The sequence below is a fragment of the Oncorhynchus mykiss genome, chromosome 12 (assembly GCF_057628025.1).
Source record: "Oncorhynchus mykiss isolate SJ-2025 chromosome 12, ASM5762802v1, whole genome shotgun sequence".
NCBI classification, from domain to species: Eukaryota; Metazoa; Chordata; class Actinopteri; order Salmoniformes; family Salmonidae; genus Oncorhynchus; species Oncorhynchus mykiss.
The window spans coordinates 22,441,546-22,461,565 of record NC_143033.1 but is presented as its reverse complement, the minus strand read 5'-3'; the positions used below and the strand labels follow the sequence as shown (position 1 = coordinate 22,461,565).

General features: G+C 43.2%; 3 protein-coding genes across 4 annotated transcripts; 1 reads left to right on the top strand and 2 right to left on the bottom strand.

Moving 5' to 3' along the window:
• Nucleotides 1-1,546: 1,546 nt before the first annotated feature.
• iscua (iron-sulfur cluster scaffold protein a) lies at nucleotides 1,547-4,490 on the top strand. The gene is given in 5 exon segments (NM_001171861.2): nucleotides 1,547-1,664; nucleotides 2,920-3,033; nucleotides 3,286-3,396; nucleotides 3,580-3,658; nucleotides 3,784-4,490. Coding segments are annotated over 5 exon segments (495 nt in total). The 5' UTR covers nucleotides 1,547-1,565; the 3' UTR covers nucleotides 3,876-4,490.
• Nucleotides 4,491-7,514: 3,024 nt separating this feature from the next.
• On the bottom strand, nucleotides 7,515-14,313 carry LOC110537190 (transmembrane protein 119). 2 transcript variants are annotated; one of them, XM_021623037.3, is made up of 2 exons: nucleotides 12,223-14,313; nucleotides 7,515-10,538 (listed from the first exon to the last, which is right to left on the bottom strand). In XM_021623037.3, the coding sequence occupies exon 2, from the start codon at nucleotides 10,524-10,526 to the stop codon at nucleotides 9,732-9,734; it is 795 nt and encodes a 264-aa protein (XP_021478712.3). In that variant the 5' UTR covers nucleotides 10,527-10,538; nucleotides 12,223-14,313; the 3' UTR covers nucleotides 7,515-9,731. The 2 variants fall into 2 exon arrangements, with proteins under 2 accessions (XP_021478712.3, XP_021478713.3); XM_021623038.3 differs by having other exon boundaries at nucleotides 8,186-10,538; nucleotides 12,340-12,670.
• Nucleotides 14,314-14,820: 507 nt separating this feature from the next.
• Nucleotides 14,821-18,854, bottom strand: LOC110537189 (uncharacterized). The gene is made up of 2 exons (XM_021623036.3): nucleotides 18,139-18,854; nucleotides 14,821-17,611 (listed from the first exon to the last, which is right to left on the bottom strand). The coding sequence occupies exon 2, from the start codon at nucleotides 17,599-17,601 to the stop codon at nucleotides 16,249-16,251; it is 1,353 nt and encodes a 450-aa protein (XP_021478711.3). The 5' UTR covers nucleotides 17,602-17,611; nucleotides 18,139-18,854; the 3' UTR covers nucleotides 14,821-16,248.
• Between the last annotated feature and the right edge of the window lie 1,166 nt (nucleotides 18,855-20,020).

The following is a 20,020-nucleotide window of genomic DNA, read 5'->3' as shown; positions in this document are numbered from 1 at the left end:
CTCCCATCTCCTCTGTGGAGATGGGAGAACCTTCTAGAAGGACCAATCAGGCCTTTATGGTAGTGTGGCCAGACGGAAGCCACTCCTCAGTAAAAGTCACCTAAAGGACTCTCATACCATGAGAAATAAGATTCTCTGGTCTGATGAAACCAAGATTGAACTCTCTGGCCTGAATGCCAAGCATCATGTCTGAAAGAAACATGGCACCATCCCTACAGTGAAACATGGTGGTGGCAGCATCATGCTGTGGGGATGTTTTTTAGCGGCAATGACTGGGAGACAATTCAGGATCGAGGGAAAGATGAATGGAGCAAAGTACAGAAAGATCATTGATGAAAACCTGCTCCAGAGCGCTCAGGACCTCAGACAGAGGCAAAGGTTGACCTTCAAACAGAAAAATGACCCTAAGCACACAGCCAAGACAACGCAGGAGTGACTTCGGGACAAGTCTCTGAATGTCCTTGAGTGGCCCAGCCAGAGCACGGACTTGAACTCAATCAAACATCTCTTGAGAGACCTGAAAATAGATGTGCAGCAATGCTCCCCATCCAACCTGACAGAGTTTGAGAGGATCGGCAGAGAAGAATGGGAGAAACCCCCCAAATGGGGTATAGTGTGTAGATTGATGACAGAAAAAAACACAATTTAATCACTTTTAGATTAAGGCTGTAACGTTACAAAATGTGGAAAAAGTCAAGGGGTCTGAATACTTTCCTAATGCACTGTACATACAAATGCTCAGACCACACATTGAAAACATAACATTACAGCAAGACCTGTGCTCAAATAGCCTCTCAATATTTGTCTTTGTCAAACGTGAGAGTTTACCTTAAGCACTTTTCCATAAAAACATGAAAAATAAAAGACTCACCTTCTGTGTTAGTGTGAAGTGACAGCATCTATAACAGCCTACTGAGAGTGTTCCCTCAGTTTACACCCTTGCCTTTTGACCAATGGCTCACTTTTTCTTTCTTTCTTTCTTTATTTGTCACAACTGCATCACGGAATGGGGAAGGGGATCCTAGATGTGGGCTTCCACATCACACGCTTTGAATGTTCAGCACCATGGAGAGCACTACTAATATTATTTCGCATTATTTTCAGACAGCTGGGGAGCTATAATTAAAACGTGACCAATATCACTCTCCTGTGTTAACCTCAGGAGATGAAATACACCTGCAAGGTTAGTTTGTTTTGTGTGTATCTTTAGATTTTCTGACATGAAAGGTAACGGTCTCCTACCTCGAAAATGTACTCTCCACTGTCACATAACTCATATATACATAACACATACGTTCTTTTGTTTTTCTAACACAATATCATTCCTTATGGTTAATTAGCTACTACCCTGTGTTTGCCTTTAGGGCTCATGCCTAACCTTTAGATATATTTGCTGAATATTTCTACACTAAAAATGTGATATATTTGAATATTATATAAAACTCCATGCACTTTTCTGTCATTCACTGGGATCAGTCCAAAAGCTCCTCCCACACTGTCATGCGCATGATAAGGGTATGCGCTCGCACTCTTCCAGACTGCGTCATTTCAGACAAACAGCGAACATGGCGGGTCTAGTTGCAAAGAAGTGTATCACCCCGCTTGTTGTGATGAGAAGGATCACTTCCCCGGAATATACGGTCCAAGCCGCCTACCACAAGAAGGTAAAATAACCTGTATAGCTAGCTATGTTTGATGGCTGATAAATTAAACCACGTGTCCCTGTTTAGGTCGTAAACTCGTTAAATGTGAATTCCCTGCAAGCTTGTTTTGACAACGAACCTAAGCTAACGTTAGCTAGTTGCTAAAAGTACATTTGGCATTGATTATCTAGTTATGTATTTGTTTCTCTGAGAGTATCTAGATGAAATATATTTTAAAGTAGAGGTCGAAGTAGCTAGCTTAGTTAACAACATGCGTCACATGCCTTGACTAGTTCTATAGCGTACATCTAGCTAGCTAACATGTTAGATAATGTTCTTTCTAAAAATGCTATTTTTCCGCCAATCTAATTTTAATCTCCAGCTCTGTCTCGGTTGATGCAGGTTTTACTGATGTAGCTAGTTATACCTGAAGGTTAATCTGTTTCTTCCTAAACTGTTTTAGCTAATTCCTTAAATTAGCTGTTTGGTAACACTAACGTCAGTTACGCTACAGGTGTCAGTCAAATCTCTGAAGCAGCATAGCGGTAGCACCAGTGTACTACCTGCGATGGCAATACGCAGTTTCATTGATTCTGGATTTTTCTACAGAACGTGTGAAATAAGATCATATTTCCACAGTAACTCTCGGTTTTTGTTGAACCTGTATTATATACATGTGTTAAAGAACACAATAACCTATTAATTATGCCATCTGTTTGGTTGAATTGTCCATTTGGATTTAGGCTAACATTTCATCACTCATTCTGAACATGTATGACTGTCTTGTAAGCCATCTTTGGCCAAAAGGAACATGAGCTTGTTAATTTAAGGCTGCTCCCACAGTTATGAGATTTAGGCTAGTCAATAAAACAACCGTTATCACTACCAACTGGCCACTAACAAACTCACCAAATATTTAGGCTCTTTAGACACATAGCATTTTTCAATAATGCAGAGAATGACCTGCATCACGGTGATTACGTCTGGGGGGAGGGAGGTTGCAGCAAGAAGTGCTACTGTTGTGGACAGTGGAGTCCTGTCCTAATCTGTTTATTTTAATTTCCCTTACATAATGTTGAAACTGCCCATTGCATAACGGGAGTGCAACAGCCCTCTCAGCCTTGAGCCTGCTTTTTTGGGAGACAGTTGGAATTCATTTAAGGATGATATTATGTGAATGTTTGTAGCTATGCACAGGGAATATTACCTAGATGGGGTCATTTATAAACTTGAGTTAAGTAATAAAATGTTTTTGTCTCCTTGTTGCCATGTTTAGGTAGTGGACCACTATGAGAACCCAAGGAATGTTGGATCCCTGGACAAGACCTCCAAGAATGTGGGGACAGGCTTGGTGGGAGCCCCAGCTTGTGGAGATGTGATGAAGCTTCAGGTACGTTGGTCCCCTGTCCTCATTACTTCCTGTCTCACCATGGCATCCTCTGCTGACCTTGGATTTTGAATGAGGTCACAATGTCTTGGTTGTGTTCCAAAGAAGCAGATGACCCAGATGGGACTTAGCAAGAAGCAGCAGGCTCTATTTATTTAGTTACAAAGTGTATGTATTTTGTAATGTTACGGAATTGTTTATTCAGTTATGTGGACAAAAGACAGTTGCATAAAGTGACTAATCTCCTATCTACAGATTGAGGTGGACGATCAGGGGAAGATTGTGGATGCCAGGTTCAAGACGTTTGGCTGCGGCTCAGCCATTGCCTCCAGCTCCCTGGTAACAGAGTGGGTGAAGGGCAAATCCGTGAGTGAACATTCTGCATCCATGACAATTCCCCTGCTTCCTGTGTTACTGTTCTGTTGCTCTGTTTTCAATTTCTCAATTCAACAGTCATTTCCACCACACTGTTGTTTTTTCCTTTCATTACATGGTTGGATCAAGTTTATTTCTTGGTTGGTGAAATGTTTCCCTCTTTTTGGCTTTCAGATTAACGAAGCACTGACAATAAAGAACACTGACATTGCCAAAGAGCTCAGTCTTCCACCTGTCAAACTTCACTGCTCCAGTAAGCTCTTATTTCAGTCTGATATATAATACTGTTCTGCCCTGTCTAACAAGCTGAATTTCTAAACCATACATTACTTTTTAATCTATTTTACAACCATGTGAAATTTTTGCCCCTTTCTCCAGTGCTGGCAGAGGATGCCATCAGAGCTGCTCTGAATGACTACCGTCTCAAACAGCAGGATGGCAAGATTGAGGCTGTCAAAGCCAGCAACTAAGGGAGGACTCTCTCTCTCGTAGTCCTGGACACCCTTGTCCTGCACCCTACTGCCAAGGAGACACTCAAATGTAGTCCTGGCTCCCTACTCCTCCATCCTTCTATATATGGGGCATCCTAAATGAGCCCAGGTTATGTCCACCCATACAACGTACATAGACAACACAGTATACACACCAGGCCCCTGTGGCATTCTGTGATTTCCCAGTCTACTCTGTAGCCTGTCACGTTAACGCACAATTTAAGGGCACTGATCGGGTGATTGGTACAAAGTAAGCCTTATTTTCAGGAGTGAGAAATGCAAAGTGAGCCGAGACAAGTTTGCTTTGTCTTTATTCGCTTTATTTTGTCATGGTTTTGTCATGGTTTTGTCATGGTTTGGGGGTATTTTCCATTGGGAAATGATTATGGATGCTGTGGTGAAGTATTGAATAAGATTTCTAAAGGTGTCCCATCAACACCCATGTAGCACAAATGTTTTGAAGGCAATGAGGAAATGCAGTGCAGGAGATATAAAATGACAGCAAACTGTTAAGGTATCTATTTGGCTTCTTTTGTCACATTTCAGACTTCCTGGTTGTAATGCAAATTAATAAAGTAAGACGTGTACGTAGTATGTTATGTCTTTTTCTTTTTTTTGTCATGCAAGGTCTCTATAATCCGGTTAAGGTATTGTCTTTTGTTCTCAGCAGTGTGCAGACTACCAGAAATTAGAGCAATGCTTGTATTCTCCACTAGATGGCATCGTTGGCATACTTTATCCGGAGCCATGTAAATACATTGACTTCATCCATAAATGCAGATCATGGTTCTGCTTTTATCAAATACCAAACACAACACATTTTAGAATCTCTACTGTCTTCACAATTTCTACCATATTCAACCAAAGAAGACTGAAAATAAAGAAAGCAGCACTTCTACAACCATTTTTGGTATGTGTCTGGTCATGTTTTCAACCACACCACACACGACTAACCAGCCTGTATTGTAATGGCACAGTACGAGTAGAGTAGACTGCTATGTTTGGTGCTTTCCCAAGTTCTTTCACAGGACCTGGTTCTGCAGCAGAGCAACGGTTGTCACTTAATTGGTCATTTCGGAGTTGCTACATCTACTTTTGGAATCTGCACTATGCAGAAATTGCTCTGCCATTTCCTGGTTGCTGAAATTGTAATAGTTTGCCTAATTTCACTTTGTGACGAAAGCAAATGTAGTGTAGAGAATCATTGTAACATCTAAACCGCTGTGAAATACGTTTCACGTAAGCAAAAATATTGTTTGAAGCTGTTGTACAAAACCGAAAGTCAAAGCCTCTAAAACTAACACAAGAACGGGAAGCATAGAACAGATCTGCTGCTTTTTAGACTTACTTTCAATGAGAATGATAACAACTCACTGCCTTCCTGAAGACAAACAATGTATACGAAATGCTTCAGTCTGGTTTTAGACCCCATCATAGCACTGAGACGGCACTTGTGAAGGTGGTAAATGACATTTTAATGGCATCGGACCGAGGCTCTGCATCTGTCCTCGTGCTCCTAGACCTTAGTGCTGCTTTTGATACCATCGATCACCACATTCTTTTGGAGAGATTGGAAACCCAAATTGGTCTACACGGACAAGTTCTGGCCTGGTTTAGATCTTATCTGTCGGAAAGATATCAGTTTGTCTCTGTGAATGGTCTGTCCTCTGACAAATCAACTGTAAATTTCGGTGTTCCTCAAGGTTCCGTTTTAGGACCACTATTGTTTTCACTATATATTTTACCTCTTGGGGATGTTATTCGAAAACATAATGTTAACTTTCACTGCTATGCGGATGACACACAGCTGTACATTTCAATTAAACATGGTGAAGCCCCAAAATTGCCCTTGCTAGAAGAATGTGTTTCAGACATAAGGAAGTGGATGGCTGCAAACTTTCTACTTTTAAACTCGGACAAAACAGAGATGCTTGTTCTAGGTCCTAAGAAACAAAGAGATCTTCTGTTGAATCTGACAATTAATCTTAATGGTTGTACAGTCGTCTCAAATAAAACTGTGAAGGACCTCGGCGTTACTCTGGACCCTGATCTCTCTTTTGAAGAACATATCAAGACCATTTCAAGGACAGCTTTTTTCCATCTACGTAACATTGCAAAAATCAGGAACTTTCTGTCCAAAAATGATGCAGAAAAATTAATCCATGCTTTTGTCACTTCCAGGTTAGATTACTGCAATGCTCTACTCTCCGGCTACCCGGATAAAGCACTAAATAAACTTCAGTTAGTGCTAAATACGGCTGCTAGAATCCTGACTAGAACCAAAAAATTTGATCATATTACTCCAGTGCTAGCCTCTCTACACTGGCTTCCTGTCAAAGCAAGGGCTGATTTCAAGGTTTTACTGCTAACCTACAAAGCATTACATGGGCTTGCTCCTATCTATCTCTGTGATTTGGTCCTGCCGTACATACCTACACGTACGCTACGGTCACAAGACGCAGGCCTCCTAATTGTCCCTAGAATTTTTAAGCAAACAGCTGGAGGCAGGGCTTTCTCCTATAGAGCTCCATTTTTATGGAACGGTCTGCCTACCCATGTCAGAGACGCAAACTCGGTCTCAACCTTTAAGTCTCTACTGAAGACTCATCTCTTCAGTGGGTCATATGATTGAGTGTAGTCTGGCCCAGGAGTGGGAGGGTGAACGGAAAGGCTCTGGAGCAACGAACCACCCTTGCTGTCTCTGCCTGGCCGGTTCCCCTCTTTCCACTGGGATTCTCTGCCTCTAACCCTATTACAGGGGCTGAGTCACTGGCTTTACTGGGGCTCTCTCATGCCGTCCCTGGAGGGGGTGCGTCACCTGAGTGGGTTGAGTCACTGATGTGGTCATCCTGTCTGGGTTGGCGCCCCCCCCCCCCCTTAAGTTGTGCCGTGGCGGAGGTCTTTGTGGGCTATACTCAGCCTTGTCTCAGGATGGTATGTTGGTGGTTGAAGATATCCCTCTAGTGGTGTGGGGGCTGTGCTTTGGCAAAGTGGGTGGGGTTATATCCTTCCTGTTTGGCCCTGTCCGGGGGTGTCCTCGGAGTGGGCCACAGTGTCTCCTGACCCCTCCTGTCTCAGCCTCCAGTATTTATGCTGCAGTAGTTTATGTGTCGGGGGGCTAGGGTCAGTTTGTTATATCTGGAGTACTTCTCCTGTCCTATTCGGTGTCCTGTGTGAATCTAAGTGTGCGTTCTCTAATTCTCTCCTTCTCTCTTTCTCTCTCTCGGAGGACCTGAGCCCTAGGACCATGCCCCAGGACTACCTGACATGATGACTCCTTGCTGTCCCCAGTCCACCTGGCTGTGCTGCTGCTCCAGTTTCAACTGTTCTGCCTTATTATTATTCAACCATGCTGATCATTTATGAACATTTGAACATCTTGGCCATGTTCTGTTATAATCTCCACCCGGCACAGCCAGAAGAGGACTGGCCACCCCACATAGCCTGGTTCCTCTCTAGGTTTCTTCCTAGGTTTTGGCCTTTCTAGGGAGTTTTTCCTAGCCACCGTGCTTCTTCACCTGCATTGCTTGCTGTTTGGGGTTTTAGGCTGGGTTTCTGTACAGCACTTTGAGATATCAGCTGATGTACGAAGGGCTATATAAAATAAATTTGATTTGATTTGATTTGATTTGATTTTGATTTAATTTCTGTGAATTTGCTCAGGTTGCCCAAAAAGTTACATATTACAGCTTTAAATGAATGATGCATATATATATATATAGCCATTGATTCTTGATGAATAGAACTTCTAAATACTTCATGAGCTTAGTTCAACTGTTGCGCCCCATCAAAACCCAAAATATACACTTGTTTATCTCCCAATGTTTGTAAATGTAAACATACTGTATAGCTTCAAAACATGGTTAAAATTATCAATTTGAGCTTATGGATGTCCAGTCCTTGTATCCATAGCTCTGTCTATGACTTTGAGTGGTTCTAGTTCTCTCAGCTCTTTACCAAAACCAATGGTGGGGTGATGGCTTTTTGAACTCCAGATTGGCCCTTTAATGGAAGTGTTTCAAGAGACAGGATAAACATTTGACTAACTACACACAGGTTTTATAATGTAAATATACCTCCCTTAATGTTGGAGACATACTGTCTGAGTTCAAGTTGTGGCAGATGCTGCACCATGAGGTGCTCATGGTGAACTTAACCTTTGTCTAAACATTAGACTGTTACCATGGTTACTCAGTCGCTGTAAAAAAAATGCAATAGTCTCTAAAAGCTTGATAATGCTTCTATGTGGATATTTTGTATCAGATTATCTCTGACATAAGGACAAAATCGGTGGACAAGAAGTACATTTAATTAAAGTGTGTTCAACATTCTGACTTGTAATGGGACTGTTCGGGAATGCTGAGCCTACATGTTAAAGAGGAGTGTGTAAGTATTTAACTCTGGGATTCTAAAATAGGCTAACTTGCCCTGTACTTATCCATATTTGTTCTTCAAGAAAAAGCAACCTCAAATTGCCCTGAAAATGATCTCTAACCTAGGATAAACACCTCACTAACCGATCAAAGAATGGAAGAGGGAGAAAAACAAGATGCAGCACCATTACTTTGGCCATTGTACAAATAAAAACACAGAAACATCAAACAAGACAGCATATATAGGGGTGTATGGTCAGGTTTCATAGTGTTAACCCTTTAGAGAGACACATTGAAAGATGGCAGGTTTCATAGTGTTAACCCTTTAGAGAGACACATTGAAAGATGGCAGGTTTCATAGTGTTAACCCTTTAGAGAGACACATTGAAAGATGGCAGGTTTCATAGTGTTAACCCTTTAGAGAGACACATTGAAAGATGGCAGGTTTCATAGTGTTAACCCTTTAGAGAGACACATTGAAAGATGGCAGGTTTCATAGTGTTAACCCTTTAGAGAGACACATTGAAAGATGGCAGGTTTCATAGTGTTAACCCTTTAGAGAGACACATTGAAAGATGGCAGGTTTCATAGTGTTAACCCTTTAGAGAGACACATTGAAAGATGGCAGGTTTCATAGTGTTAACCCTTTAGAGAGACACATTGAAAGATGGCAGGTTTCATAGTGTTAACCCTTTAGAGAGACACATTGAAAGATGGCAGGTTTCATAGTGTTAACCCTTTAGAGAGACACATTGAAAGATGGCAGGTTTCATAGTGTTAACCCTTTAGAGAGACACATTGAAAGATGGCAGGTTACATAGTGTTGTTCTTTTAGGGAGACACATTGAAAGATGGCAAGTTACATAGTGTTGTTCTTTTAGGGAGACACATTGAAAGATGGCAGGTTACATAGTGTTAACCCTTTAGAGAGACACATTGAAAGATGGCAAGTTACATAGTGTTGTTCTTTTAGGGAGACACATTGAAAGATGGCAGGTTACATAGTGTTAACCCTTTAGAGAGACACATTGAAAGATGGCAGGTTACATAGTGTTGTACTTTTAGGGAGACACATTGAAAGATGGCAGGTTACATAGTGTTGTTCTTTTAGGGAGACATTGAAAGATGGCAGGTTACATAGTGTTGTTCTTTTAGAGAGAGATACATTGAAAGATGGCTACTGGGAAACAGAAGTAAATCAAGTATATGATTACATATAACTGAACAGACATAATTTGGTAAATCCAAAGAGCAGTAAACAAAGCTGACAGGTTTGCCTTAAAGATTGTCACTCATGCAAAATTGGTCCAAACCATTGAGATCAAACATAGTGTCGAGAGCATAGCAAAAGTGCTGTTTTCTCTCCAGTGATCAACGGAATAGACAGTGTGACAGTGGAGTCCTCTTGCCTGTCCTTTTCCTGCTGAGCCTGTGAGTGCCCTTGGCCAGATGGAGACTCAGCTCATGTGAATGACTCATCATCCTTTTTTAGGCCTGTCTGTTCCGGAAGGATTTCTGACTGCTCAGGGCAGCTGCTATGTTGGGCTTCATTGACTGAGAGCTGGCATACCTCCTCCTCACTCAGCTCTGGTGGATTTGATGGCTGATTGTCTTTCTCTATTATTTCTCCCACAGCCTGAACATTCACCTCATGACTTTTCTCTGCTGCTGCAGATATCTGTGTGGGGTCTTTTCCCTCTTGCTCTCCCAAGGGAGGCTTGGAGAGAGTACGGAGGTTCTTGGCTGCCTTCATGATGTCATGATGGAGCTTCTTGCTGGAGTCCACTGGCTCAGCCTGCTGCCGGTTGGAGGGTTTCTCTGGCAACTCGTTGAAAAGCTTGGTACCTCCGGTCTTGTCCCTCTGGTCCACGTACATCTTAGAGGGGAAGGACGAGGGGTAGTAGGCATTGATCTTTCGTTTGCGGCTCATGATGCAAGCACAGCAGAGGATGAGGAAGATAGTGATGAAGAGTGTGAAGAAAACTAGGATGAGGAACAGGTTATCCTGCAGGAAGTGAACCATTTGCCTGAGTAATAAGTGCTCTACGTGGGTGGAGCCATGTGAGGTGGTTGAGGACTCCGAGGCAGGGCCACTGGTGGCAGGTGGGGAAGGGGTGTCAATGAGGCTGTCTAGCTCCTCCCCCTCTGCACTTCCCTCCAATGAAATGTTGAAAGGGAGGGGTGTGGCCAGACTGGGGCTGCTGGACCACAGCGTCACCAACAGACCAATCAGATGAAGTGCCATGAGGAACGTCATCTCCTATAGGACCTGCAGAAAACAAAACAAGAACATACAGTGTCAGTGTGGCTGTTGTCAAATTGCATTTCCACTGTTATTAAATTGCACAGATTTTGATCGACAGGTGTTTCGATTCATATAGCTGTTCTTGTGTCTAACATTGACAGCTAACATCTAGAGTTTTTTTTGTGAGTGTTGCACAATACGTTGTAAAGGCTTCACTCATCAACAATGAATGAAAATGCCTTCTGAGTCATTTCTATTCTTGATAGAATGTCTATAGCTGTAGATGGCATTTTAAGACCCAGATAGCAGCTGAGAGCTGATGAAAGGCAGGCAGAATTTAAGGTCTGAATTCCAATCATAGCATGTCACACACAGGCACACACACAATGCACACATGACTTGCACACACACAGACATATGCACACAAAGGCCTGAATTCAATCAGTTTTGCCTTAACCCACAGTAACCACAAACTGTTTTTGTTTTTGTTAAGTCGATCTCGGAGGTGTAACTGCGTTGGAGCTGTCAAATCGGTGAGCAGCTCCTTTTCATGCTGGTTCCCAGAAATACATCATGACCCTCTTATTTCCCTGAAATTAAATGTTGCTTAAAGCAATAAACTAAACAGCCCTGCACAGTGTATGGTAGCAATAAAAGGAAGGGCCTCCTTTTAATTTCGCAATGACAGAGAATAGCCAAACTTTAAACTAACTGAACATTGCAGATAGAAATGTCATTAATAGAGCTGTCATGAATCCTTACTCAACATGTCAGAGAGGCAGGTCTGCTCTACACAATATATTTATATCTGAACATTCCACAATTGTGCCCTGCTGAATGTGACCCAGGAGTTGACTGCTGGCCTGGTCCTTGTAAATCATCCCAGCCGACCCACTCCTTCCCCCCATTTTTCCACTCCATCTGTGTGCAAGTTGGGCCACATGAACCATTGCACTCTTCAGGAAGGGGGGGGTGGGAGTTCCTTTATAATGTATCACCCATTCACTTGGTGGGTGTTGGGCCAGTAACTAAATGGTTGCTGGATCGAATCTCCGAGCTGACAAGGTAAAAATGAGCAAGGCAGTTAACCCACTGTTCCCGGGCGTGGATGTCGATTAAGGCCGCCCCGCACCTCTCTGATTCAGAGGAATGCATTCAGTTGTACAACTGACTGGGTATCCCCCTTTCCCTCAGTGTATACTTTCACACACATACACACATTCACGGATGCGTGCACACACATAATGGTTACAGAGGAATTAGTCCCTATGGATGACCAGACATTTTTGAACAGTCCTATATTTAGCACAGCCATTGTGTCGAATATCAATGGCGTACAAACATTTTAAAATGACTGAATAATGCAAGACTTAGTCCGAATTCAAGTTATACCTTCTTTCAAAAATAAAATCTCTGTTCACCACACATTTATCTGAACAAGCTCATTCAAATATGGGAAACCCATTCGGATTCAGAGAATCTATTGGAGAACTCTATTGGCGAGCTGCTAGCCTGGAGACATAAGTCATGATGCTGTCACGGTAGCTAAACTGCACTGCAATCATGTGAGGTAATATCTGTCCACTAAAGTTAACTCATGTTTGATAAGAACGTTATTTCTCTTTTGGAAATAAACCCTATGGGGTAAAATGTACAGTAAAGAAAGAAGAATAAAATAAAGTGAATAAATGAAAGTGTCTGTACTCACCATCCACAGAAGTGGTCACACACAGAAAAGGCTCCTCTAGAACTGTGGATGCTTTAGAGTTTGAGGAAAATGGATGGGAAAATGAACTGAGAGGATGGGAAAACGTGCCTGACTCACCTCCTCCAACAGTAATTCTACAGTTTCAGATTTCAGACTGGAGGTTTCTATGATCGGCACAGAAAAAAATAAAACGTAAAGTTCTTTGCCATCGGGACAAATCCCTCCTTCCCCCTCTCCTCTCCTTTCCTCCCTTCCTCCCTCTCTGGCTGCCTTGCTTCCCAGAAAAGGACTGGGCTCCTTGGCTCCACACAGATTGTTCTTGTTAGGCAGTATTCTAATGTGATGGGGGGGCAGGGCCTAGGGGCTCGGATCAACTCGGCTCTCCGGTCCCTGTTCTGGATGCTCAAGGCCAGAGTCAACACTGCAGCAGGCTGGCTGAGCTCAGAGTGAGGAGACAATCACCACTCTGGGTTTTAACTGGGGAATAGACAGAGACTCGACTAACCACAGACATGTTATTGGATAAATTGTTTGTCACTTGGCTTGCCCCCTCTGTCTTCTTACATGCACTTAACCCCCTGAAACATTTTGGGCCTCCTTAACAATAACTCTGTCAAGGCCTTTCGGAATGTATTGAATTCACTTGCACTTACTCTGTCCCATACCTTACTCTGTCCCATACCTTACTCTGTCCCATACCTTACTCTGTCACATACCTTACTCTGTCACATACCTTACTCTGTCACATACTGTACCTTATTCACTCTCCCATATTATACACATTCTACTCACCGAAGCTATACTTTTAGGTTCTAGATAGGGGCTATCTATATCTAGAACCTATAACGGTTCTTTGGCTGTTCCCATAAGAGAACCCTTTGAAAAACCATTGTTGATTACAGGTAAAAATAACACTTTTGGTTACACTTTTCACAGAAGGTTCTACATGGAACCCAAAATGGTTCTACCTGGAACCAAAAAGGGTTATCCTATGCTGACAGCCAAAGAACCCTTTTGGAACCCTTTTTTCCAAGAGCATAGTGACGATCCCAAGTGGTTATAGTTATGGCTAAAGTTCTTTTGGACCCGACACTGTACCTCTGACACCCTGATGACTTACAGCAGACCAGCCACTTTAACAGACATGCAGCTCCACAGTGTGATTGTCTCTCACAGGAAGGGGGGCATTTTTTCTGTGTGGACATACCACCCATAACAGCCTAGTAAGAGGGTAGGGGGTTGGGGCACGTGCCAAGGACCTTGCCAAAAACAATGAGCAGGGTGTTCTATTGATGGAATCGTTCTCAAAACAAGGTTCTGGGCGTACTGCCAAATTGCAGAATTACAGTGAGGATTTCTTCCAGGCGTTCAATCAGTCACTTACATGAACACAGAAATTGGTAATTACAAAAGCACAAACATGGCCTCCCGAGTGGAAGTGCAGTGCTAGCTGTGCCACTAGAGATCCTGGTTCGAGTCCAGGCTCTGTCGCAGCCCGCCGCGACCGGGAGACCCATGGGGCGGCGCACGATTGGCCCGTCGTCCGGGTTAGGTGAGGGTTTGGCCGGCCGGGATGTCCTTGTCCCATCACGCTCTAGCAACTCTTGTGATGGACTGGGAGCATGCACGCTGACATGGTCGCCAGGTGTACGGTGTTTCCTCCGACACATTGGTGTGGCTGGCTTCTGGGTGAAACGGGCATTGTGTCAAGAAGCAGCGCGGCTTGGCTGGGTCATGTTTCGGAGGATGCACGGCTCTTGACCTTCACCTCTTGTGAGTCCATATGGGAGTTGCAGCGATGGGACAAGACTGTAACTACCAATTGGATACCATGAAATTGTGGTTGAAAAAGGGTTAAAAAGAAAAGCACAAACATAAAAATGGCCATTACAATAGTTAAACATGCTCAATGTGTAGCCACAATTGAGAGAGAAAGAGCTAGCAAGCAAGAGTGTGTGTGTGTGTGTGTGTGTGTGTGTGTGTGTGTGTGTGTGTGTGTGTGTGTGTGTGTGTGTGTGTGTGTGTGTGTGTGTGTGTGTGTGTGTGTGTGTGTGAGTGAGTGTGTGCACACACAGAGAGAGATATTCATGTTAATAGAGTAAACACAGCTACAGCTCAGAATGTTTGAGATGATTCATCAAGACTGGCCAACCTTTATTTGGTCATAATGATAGTGAGGTGGTTACGGAGTACATACTCTAGTCTAGTCTCTGGTCTATGATTCCATTTGTCTTATATGCTCTGTCTACATCCCTCAGAGTCAGCTTTCCCTGGCATGAACATTTGATTCCAGTTTTATAATATACACCCTGTTGATTCGTATGAAGCATGTGGACTAAGATGCAAATCTCTGCTCCTGCAAAGAATGAACTTTGGTATTGATGCCAGAAAGGGGCCTTGAATGCATGTAAAAAAAATAAACCAGCCTTTTATTTGGTCTGCTTGTGTTATCTACTTATTATGAGTACATAGTAAAACAAAGGGAAATATTGGCGCATATTACAAACCATAGGGCATAGTTTTATAGTGACAAATCTAGAGGGTTCATGTTTGAAAAACTGAAATGTCATTGGACTTGAATCACCACAGACACAATCATTAGCCAGCTGCTCGTTGTTTAATATCACTTTGTCATTTCTTTACAGTTTCGTTATGATCTATTAATTTGTTCCAGTCCTTTGTGATCAATTTTCCGTTAAATTGTGGAGCCTCTTCATTGTGTTTGACTGGACTCTAGGAAACCTGTCCCTCTCTCACACGGAGGGAAAACCCCAAAAAGTCAAAAAGAAGTCAAACATCTGAGGGCTTGAAGGGGGTCTGGGATTAGCAATGATACTGTATCTTTGTATTATGACATATCATGGCAAGACAAGGACACAAGAAACATCTGCCGAACGTCTGGAACTGTCTACACAGACACTCAATACAGAAGGTTACAGACTTATTTAACACCCTGTAAAGGACATTTCATCGCATCTCACATGACCCTGACCATATTTTTATATACTTCATACAGTCTATGTTTTGGCTCACTGTACATCAAGGCAGATGGTTTTGTTATCAAGACCTAACAAGTCTTCCAGAAGAACAAGCTTTTTTGCAGAAAACAAATAAATGAAATTGCTCACAAGGATACATATTTTCTGAAGCATGTAATAAAATAAAATAATGATGTTTTTTGTTTTTTTGTATCATGTATTTCCACAGAACGTTGAAGGCTATAAGATTCTGACCACATAGAGCTCTAAATATCCCCATCCACCCAGTGACCAAACGAACAGTGAGTCATCATAAGCAGTCTGGGTTTTCTTATAGCTCTATAAGTGTGTATGTGCAGGAACGATTCTCTTAAAAAATAACATGAACTTTACTTCCAGATCCATAAATCAATTGTAGAATCCTAAATCTCTCCAATAAACTGTCTGTGTAGCAAACCTTTTTTTTTTTTACATCACTGTTCTCTTCCTATTAGGTGAACTTCATTATCAACAGAATCATGTCAGTGCAATGGTGCAAAAACTCAATCTCACTTAGAACTACTCAGAGGCTGCATTGGGTTGCATTACGTTTGAGGATGATTGACCACCTGACTTCTCCAAACTTTGTCACTGTTTGCTGTAAACATGTCACAATAAAGTAACGTATCATTGGTTCTCCATTTGTGGTTTTTGTCTCTTCCTCTACTGGTTGCAGTAGATGGATGTGCAGCGAGGCCCAACCAACAACTTCAAAGAGGACGCTAAAATATATTCTAAGAGCAACAGCTTGTATATTGACAGCAGTCGACCAGTCAGATGTACAATTCAAAGTCTCATCAATTGAAGAAAAGTGGTCGTTTAACCCAGAGTAAGTAGGCAAACTACAAAGGTTTTATACGCCCCCACAGTCTCTGTTTTTAATCCTTTCCCTTGATGAACTTTAAGATGGCTGCGATGACCATTAACCTTCAGGCCTGGAGTTGTGTACCCTGTGTAATTGGACCATATAGCACTTCACAGAGTCTGACACAGTCTGCATATCTACACTCTAGATTCGTTGCTCATTGTCTGGGAGGAAGCTGTGGAGGGTTACATCATCTCCCCCCTCCTCGTCACTATCCAACTCTGTTCCAGGCAGCAGGGCTCCGTTGCTCTTGGGGATGTGGGGTCTCCAATGGGAACCATTGTCATCATGGAGCAGGGCAGAGATACACACCATCTCAGTGCCCCGATTGTTTGTGCCCACTCTGTAGCGATGCTTCCTGGAGGAGTACTTGGTGCAGAGGATGATGCAGCTGACCATGAAGAAGGTGGCCACTGCAGCCAGGGAGGCAATGGCAATCAGACACTGGCTCACCAGACCATCCCGTCGGGTAGGAGAGCAGGGCAGACCCCCTCCCCCTGATGGATCTTTTTTAGAAGGTAACGTTGTCATGGTGGTCGTTGTCTTGGTGATCAAGATGGGGACCTTCTCTGTTATTATCTTGGGAATCAGGACCCCAGAAGAGGAGTTGGTAGAATTGTCAGAGGTTGAGATGGGTGGAAAAGTGGTTAAGAAAGTCTCATTGGTGGAGGATGAGAAATTGGTAGAGCTAGGCCCTGGGGTGGAGGATGAGACAATGGTAGAGCTAGGCCCTGGGGTGGAGGATGAGACAATGGTAGAGCTAGGCCCAGGGGTGGAGGATGAGACAATGGTAGAGCTAGGCCCTGGGGTGGAGGATGAGACAATGGTAGAGCTAGGCCCTGGGGTGGAGGATGAGACAATGGTAGAGCTAGGCCCTGGGGTGGAGGATGAGACAATGGTAGAGCTAGGTCCTGGGGTGGAGGATGAGACAATGGTAGAGCTAGGCCCTGGGGTGGAGGATGAGACAATGGTAGAGCTAGGCCCTGGGGTGGAGGCTGAGACATTGGTGGAGAAAGGTCCAGAGATGGAGGAGGGCCCAGTGGTGGAGGACACCTCAGATGTGGTGTTAAGTTCTGTGATGGAGGACCAGATGGTAGAGCTGGGAGTGGTGGTGGACAAGAGGTCAGATGTGCTAGATGGCCCATGGGAAGAGGACGTCTGGCTGGTGGGTTGGTTGGTGGTGAGGGGAGATGGGGTTGTACCTGATGAAGTGAGCATTGCTAAGGGAGAAAGGGTTGGACCCAAGCTGGTCATCATGGTTGCCTCTGAGGCGTTAACACCCACAGTAATGGCACCGCCTACCTCACGGGTACTGCTGTTGTACATCACCGTATGGGTTTCCACCATAGACGAACTGCTCTTTTGTGTTACTGCTGTAGCGATGCTCATGTTACTGCCTCTGTCTTCTGTGAGTGTGAAGTTCTGAGATCCCTCAGAATACAACAGAAACAGGCTCCATAACAGAACAGGATACACCTTGTTATACCATGACATCATGGTGCCAACTCTGAAATGAGAAATCAGTACACACATTACTGCTTGTATGTAGTATGCTATTGGATATCAAATTATATCCGAAGATCTGTTGCGATATGGCAGGGGCGTCAGGAACAAGACTATCAATGCTGACGTGGAATGCAACTAATGGATGTTTTAACTGGCCTAGGGAAACTGTTGTTTGTGACAAAGCGACATGCCACTGTGGGTGGTGACATCGTCAACATGTCATGGTGAAACAGTATGTTACTCATAACTAGCACCACACCCACGCAACGGATGAAACAGGAACTCATAGGTATCATAGGCTTTATAATGAGACTTAAAGTATGTATTATTATTTACAAACAATTCTGGTAGCATCAATAAAATATAAATAATAATTTAAAGAATAAAACAAATCGGAGGCACCTCGAGAAAAGCAAAAATCTTCAAACTCTGGAACCAATGAAAAAGGCAGATTTTACACTCAGCATCCAGTATTCAAAACCTCTCTATTGTCCCAGGCACTTACTGTCAGTAATTCTGAAGTCTTACCTCACTGATGGGGAAGTGTAGTAGAAGTCGTGGAAGGATAGGAGGCTCAAATTGGTGATCCTGGAGTTAAGCACATGCTGGCATGCCTTGACGAGCTGATGGTAGAGGCACAACAGAGCTCTCTACCTGATATGAAGAAACAGGAAATGCGCACTGTTCTGCAGAAGTTACATTTTTCGCACTGACTCAAGTGTGAAACTGACAAGCCCAGAGGTTTGTTACCTTTCCCTGATTTGAAGTGGTTCAGGGGATAATCTGATTCAATTTATTTGTATTAATTCATTTTTATTTTTTATTTTAAGGGAAAACGTATTGAGACCTAGGTCTCTTTTACAAATGTGCCCTGTATATACAACGTAAATATACACATTATACCCAAAAATATACAGATTCAAATACAAAAATACAGACATGGGAAGCACAAGTAAAACATCACAAATCACCCAGAAACCCTGTTACATTCCTCCAGAAAAATGTCCCCAATCAATACATCAAATGTCCAAAATGGCACCAGAACATCAAGATGAAATGTTGTTTGTGCTCTAAGAATGTGAAACTCAGAGAACTACATTCAGCAGACATTTATCCACACAAAAGTAGATCATTAATTACATCCCAAAATCCACCCAATTCACAGTCCATATCATACTTTGGAAATATCAAAGTTTCTCTCTCTCATATGATAGTTGAAGTGGGTTCGAAATGGAATTATCAACAGAAGTGTCTGAGGTGCTGAGTCATATTTAAGTGGAATGGGTGTGTCTCAGATATTTCCCTCTGTGGTAGACGCTAGATGTCTGGAGTCTAATAAGGAAGAACGTGTGGTGCTTGGGAGAGTTACACTGTAAACTACAGACCCCCTGTATCCAGCATCATTGCTGTGCAGTGGAAACTACAGACCTCTTCTAACCAGGCTCATTGCTGTGCAGTGCAAACTACAGACCTCCTGTAACCAGCATCATTGCTGTGCAGTGTAAACTACAGACCTCCTCTAACCAGGCTCATTGCTGTGCAGTGTAAACTACAGACCTCCTGTAACCAGCATCATTGCTGTGCAGTGTAAACTACAGACCTCCTGTAACCAGCATCATTGCTGTGCAGTGCAAACTACAGACCTCCTCTAACCAGGCTCATTGCTGTGCAGTGCAAACTACAGACCTCCTCTAACCAGGCTCATTGCTGTGCAGTGTAAACTACAGACCTCCTGTAACCAGCATCATTGCTGTGCAGTGTAAACTACAGACCTCCTGTAACCAGCATCATTGCTGTGCAGTGCAAACTACAGACCTCCTCTAACCAGGCTCATTGCTGTGCAGTGCAAACTACAGACCTCCTCTAACCAGGCTCATTGCTGTGCAGTGTAAACTACAGACCTCCTGTAACCAGCATCATTGCTGTGCAGTGTAAACTACAGACCTCCTGTAACCAGCATCATTGCTGTGCAGTGCAAACTACAGACCTCCTCTAACCAGGCTCATTGCTGTGCAGTGCAAACTACAGACCTCCTCTAACCAGGCTCATTGCTGTGCAGTGTAAACTACAGACCTCCTGTAACCAGCATCATTGCTGTGCAGTGTAAACTACAGACCTCCTGTGGAAATGTGGCAGCAAGTATTGAAACCTGTCTCCATGGAAACCACCACTTCCTGTTCTCGTCTTGTGAGTAATTTGTGAACGGATGTTGCTCTGGAGTCTCTCTAACCCCCTTCACAGAGGTAGTTGTCTCAGGGATAATGGATTCATCACAACCACTAGTTTAGTTGCAGGCTGAAATAGTTTTCTTGGTATAGGCTTACTTCATCACACAATGCATGACAGGTAAAGCAAAATAATCTTGTCTGCATGGAGTTTGAGCACTATATTCACTAAATTGTCAGACTGA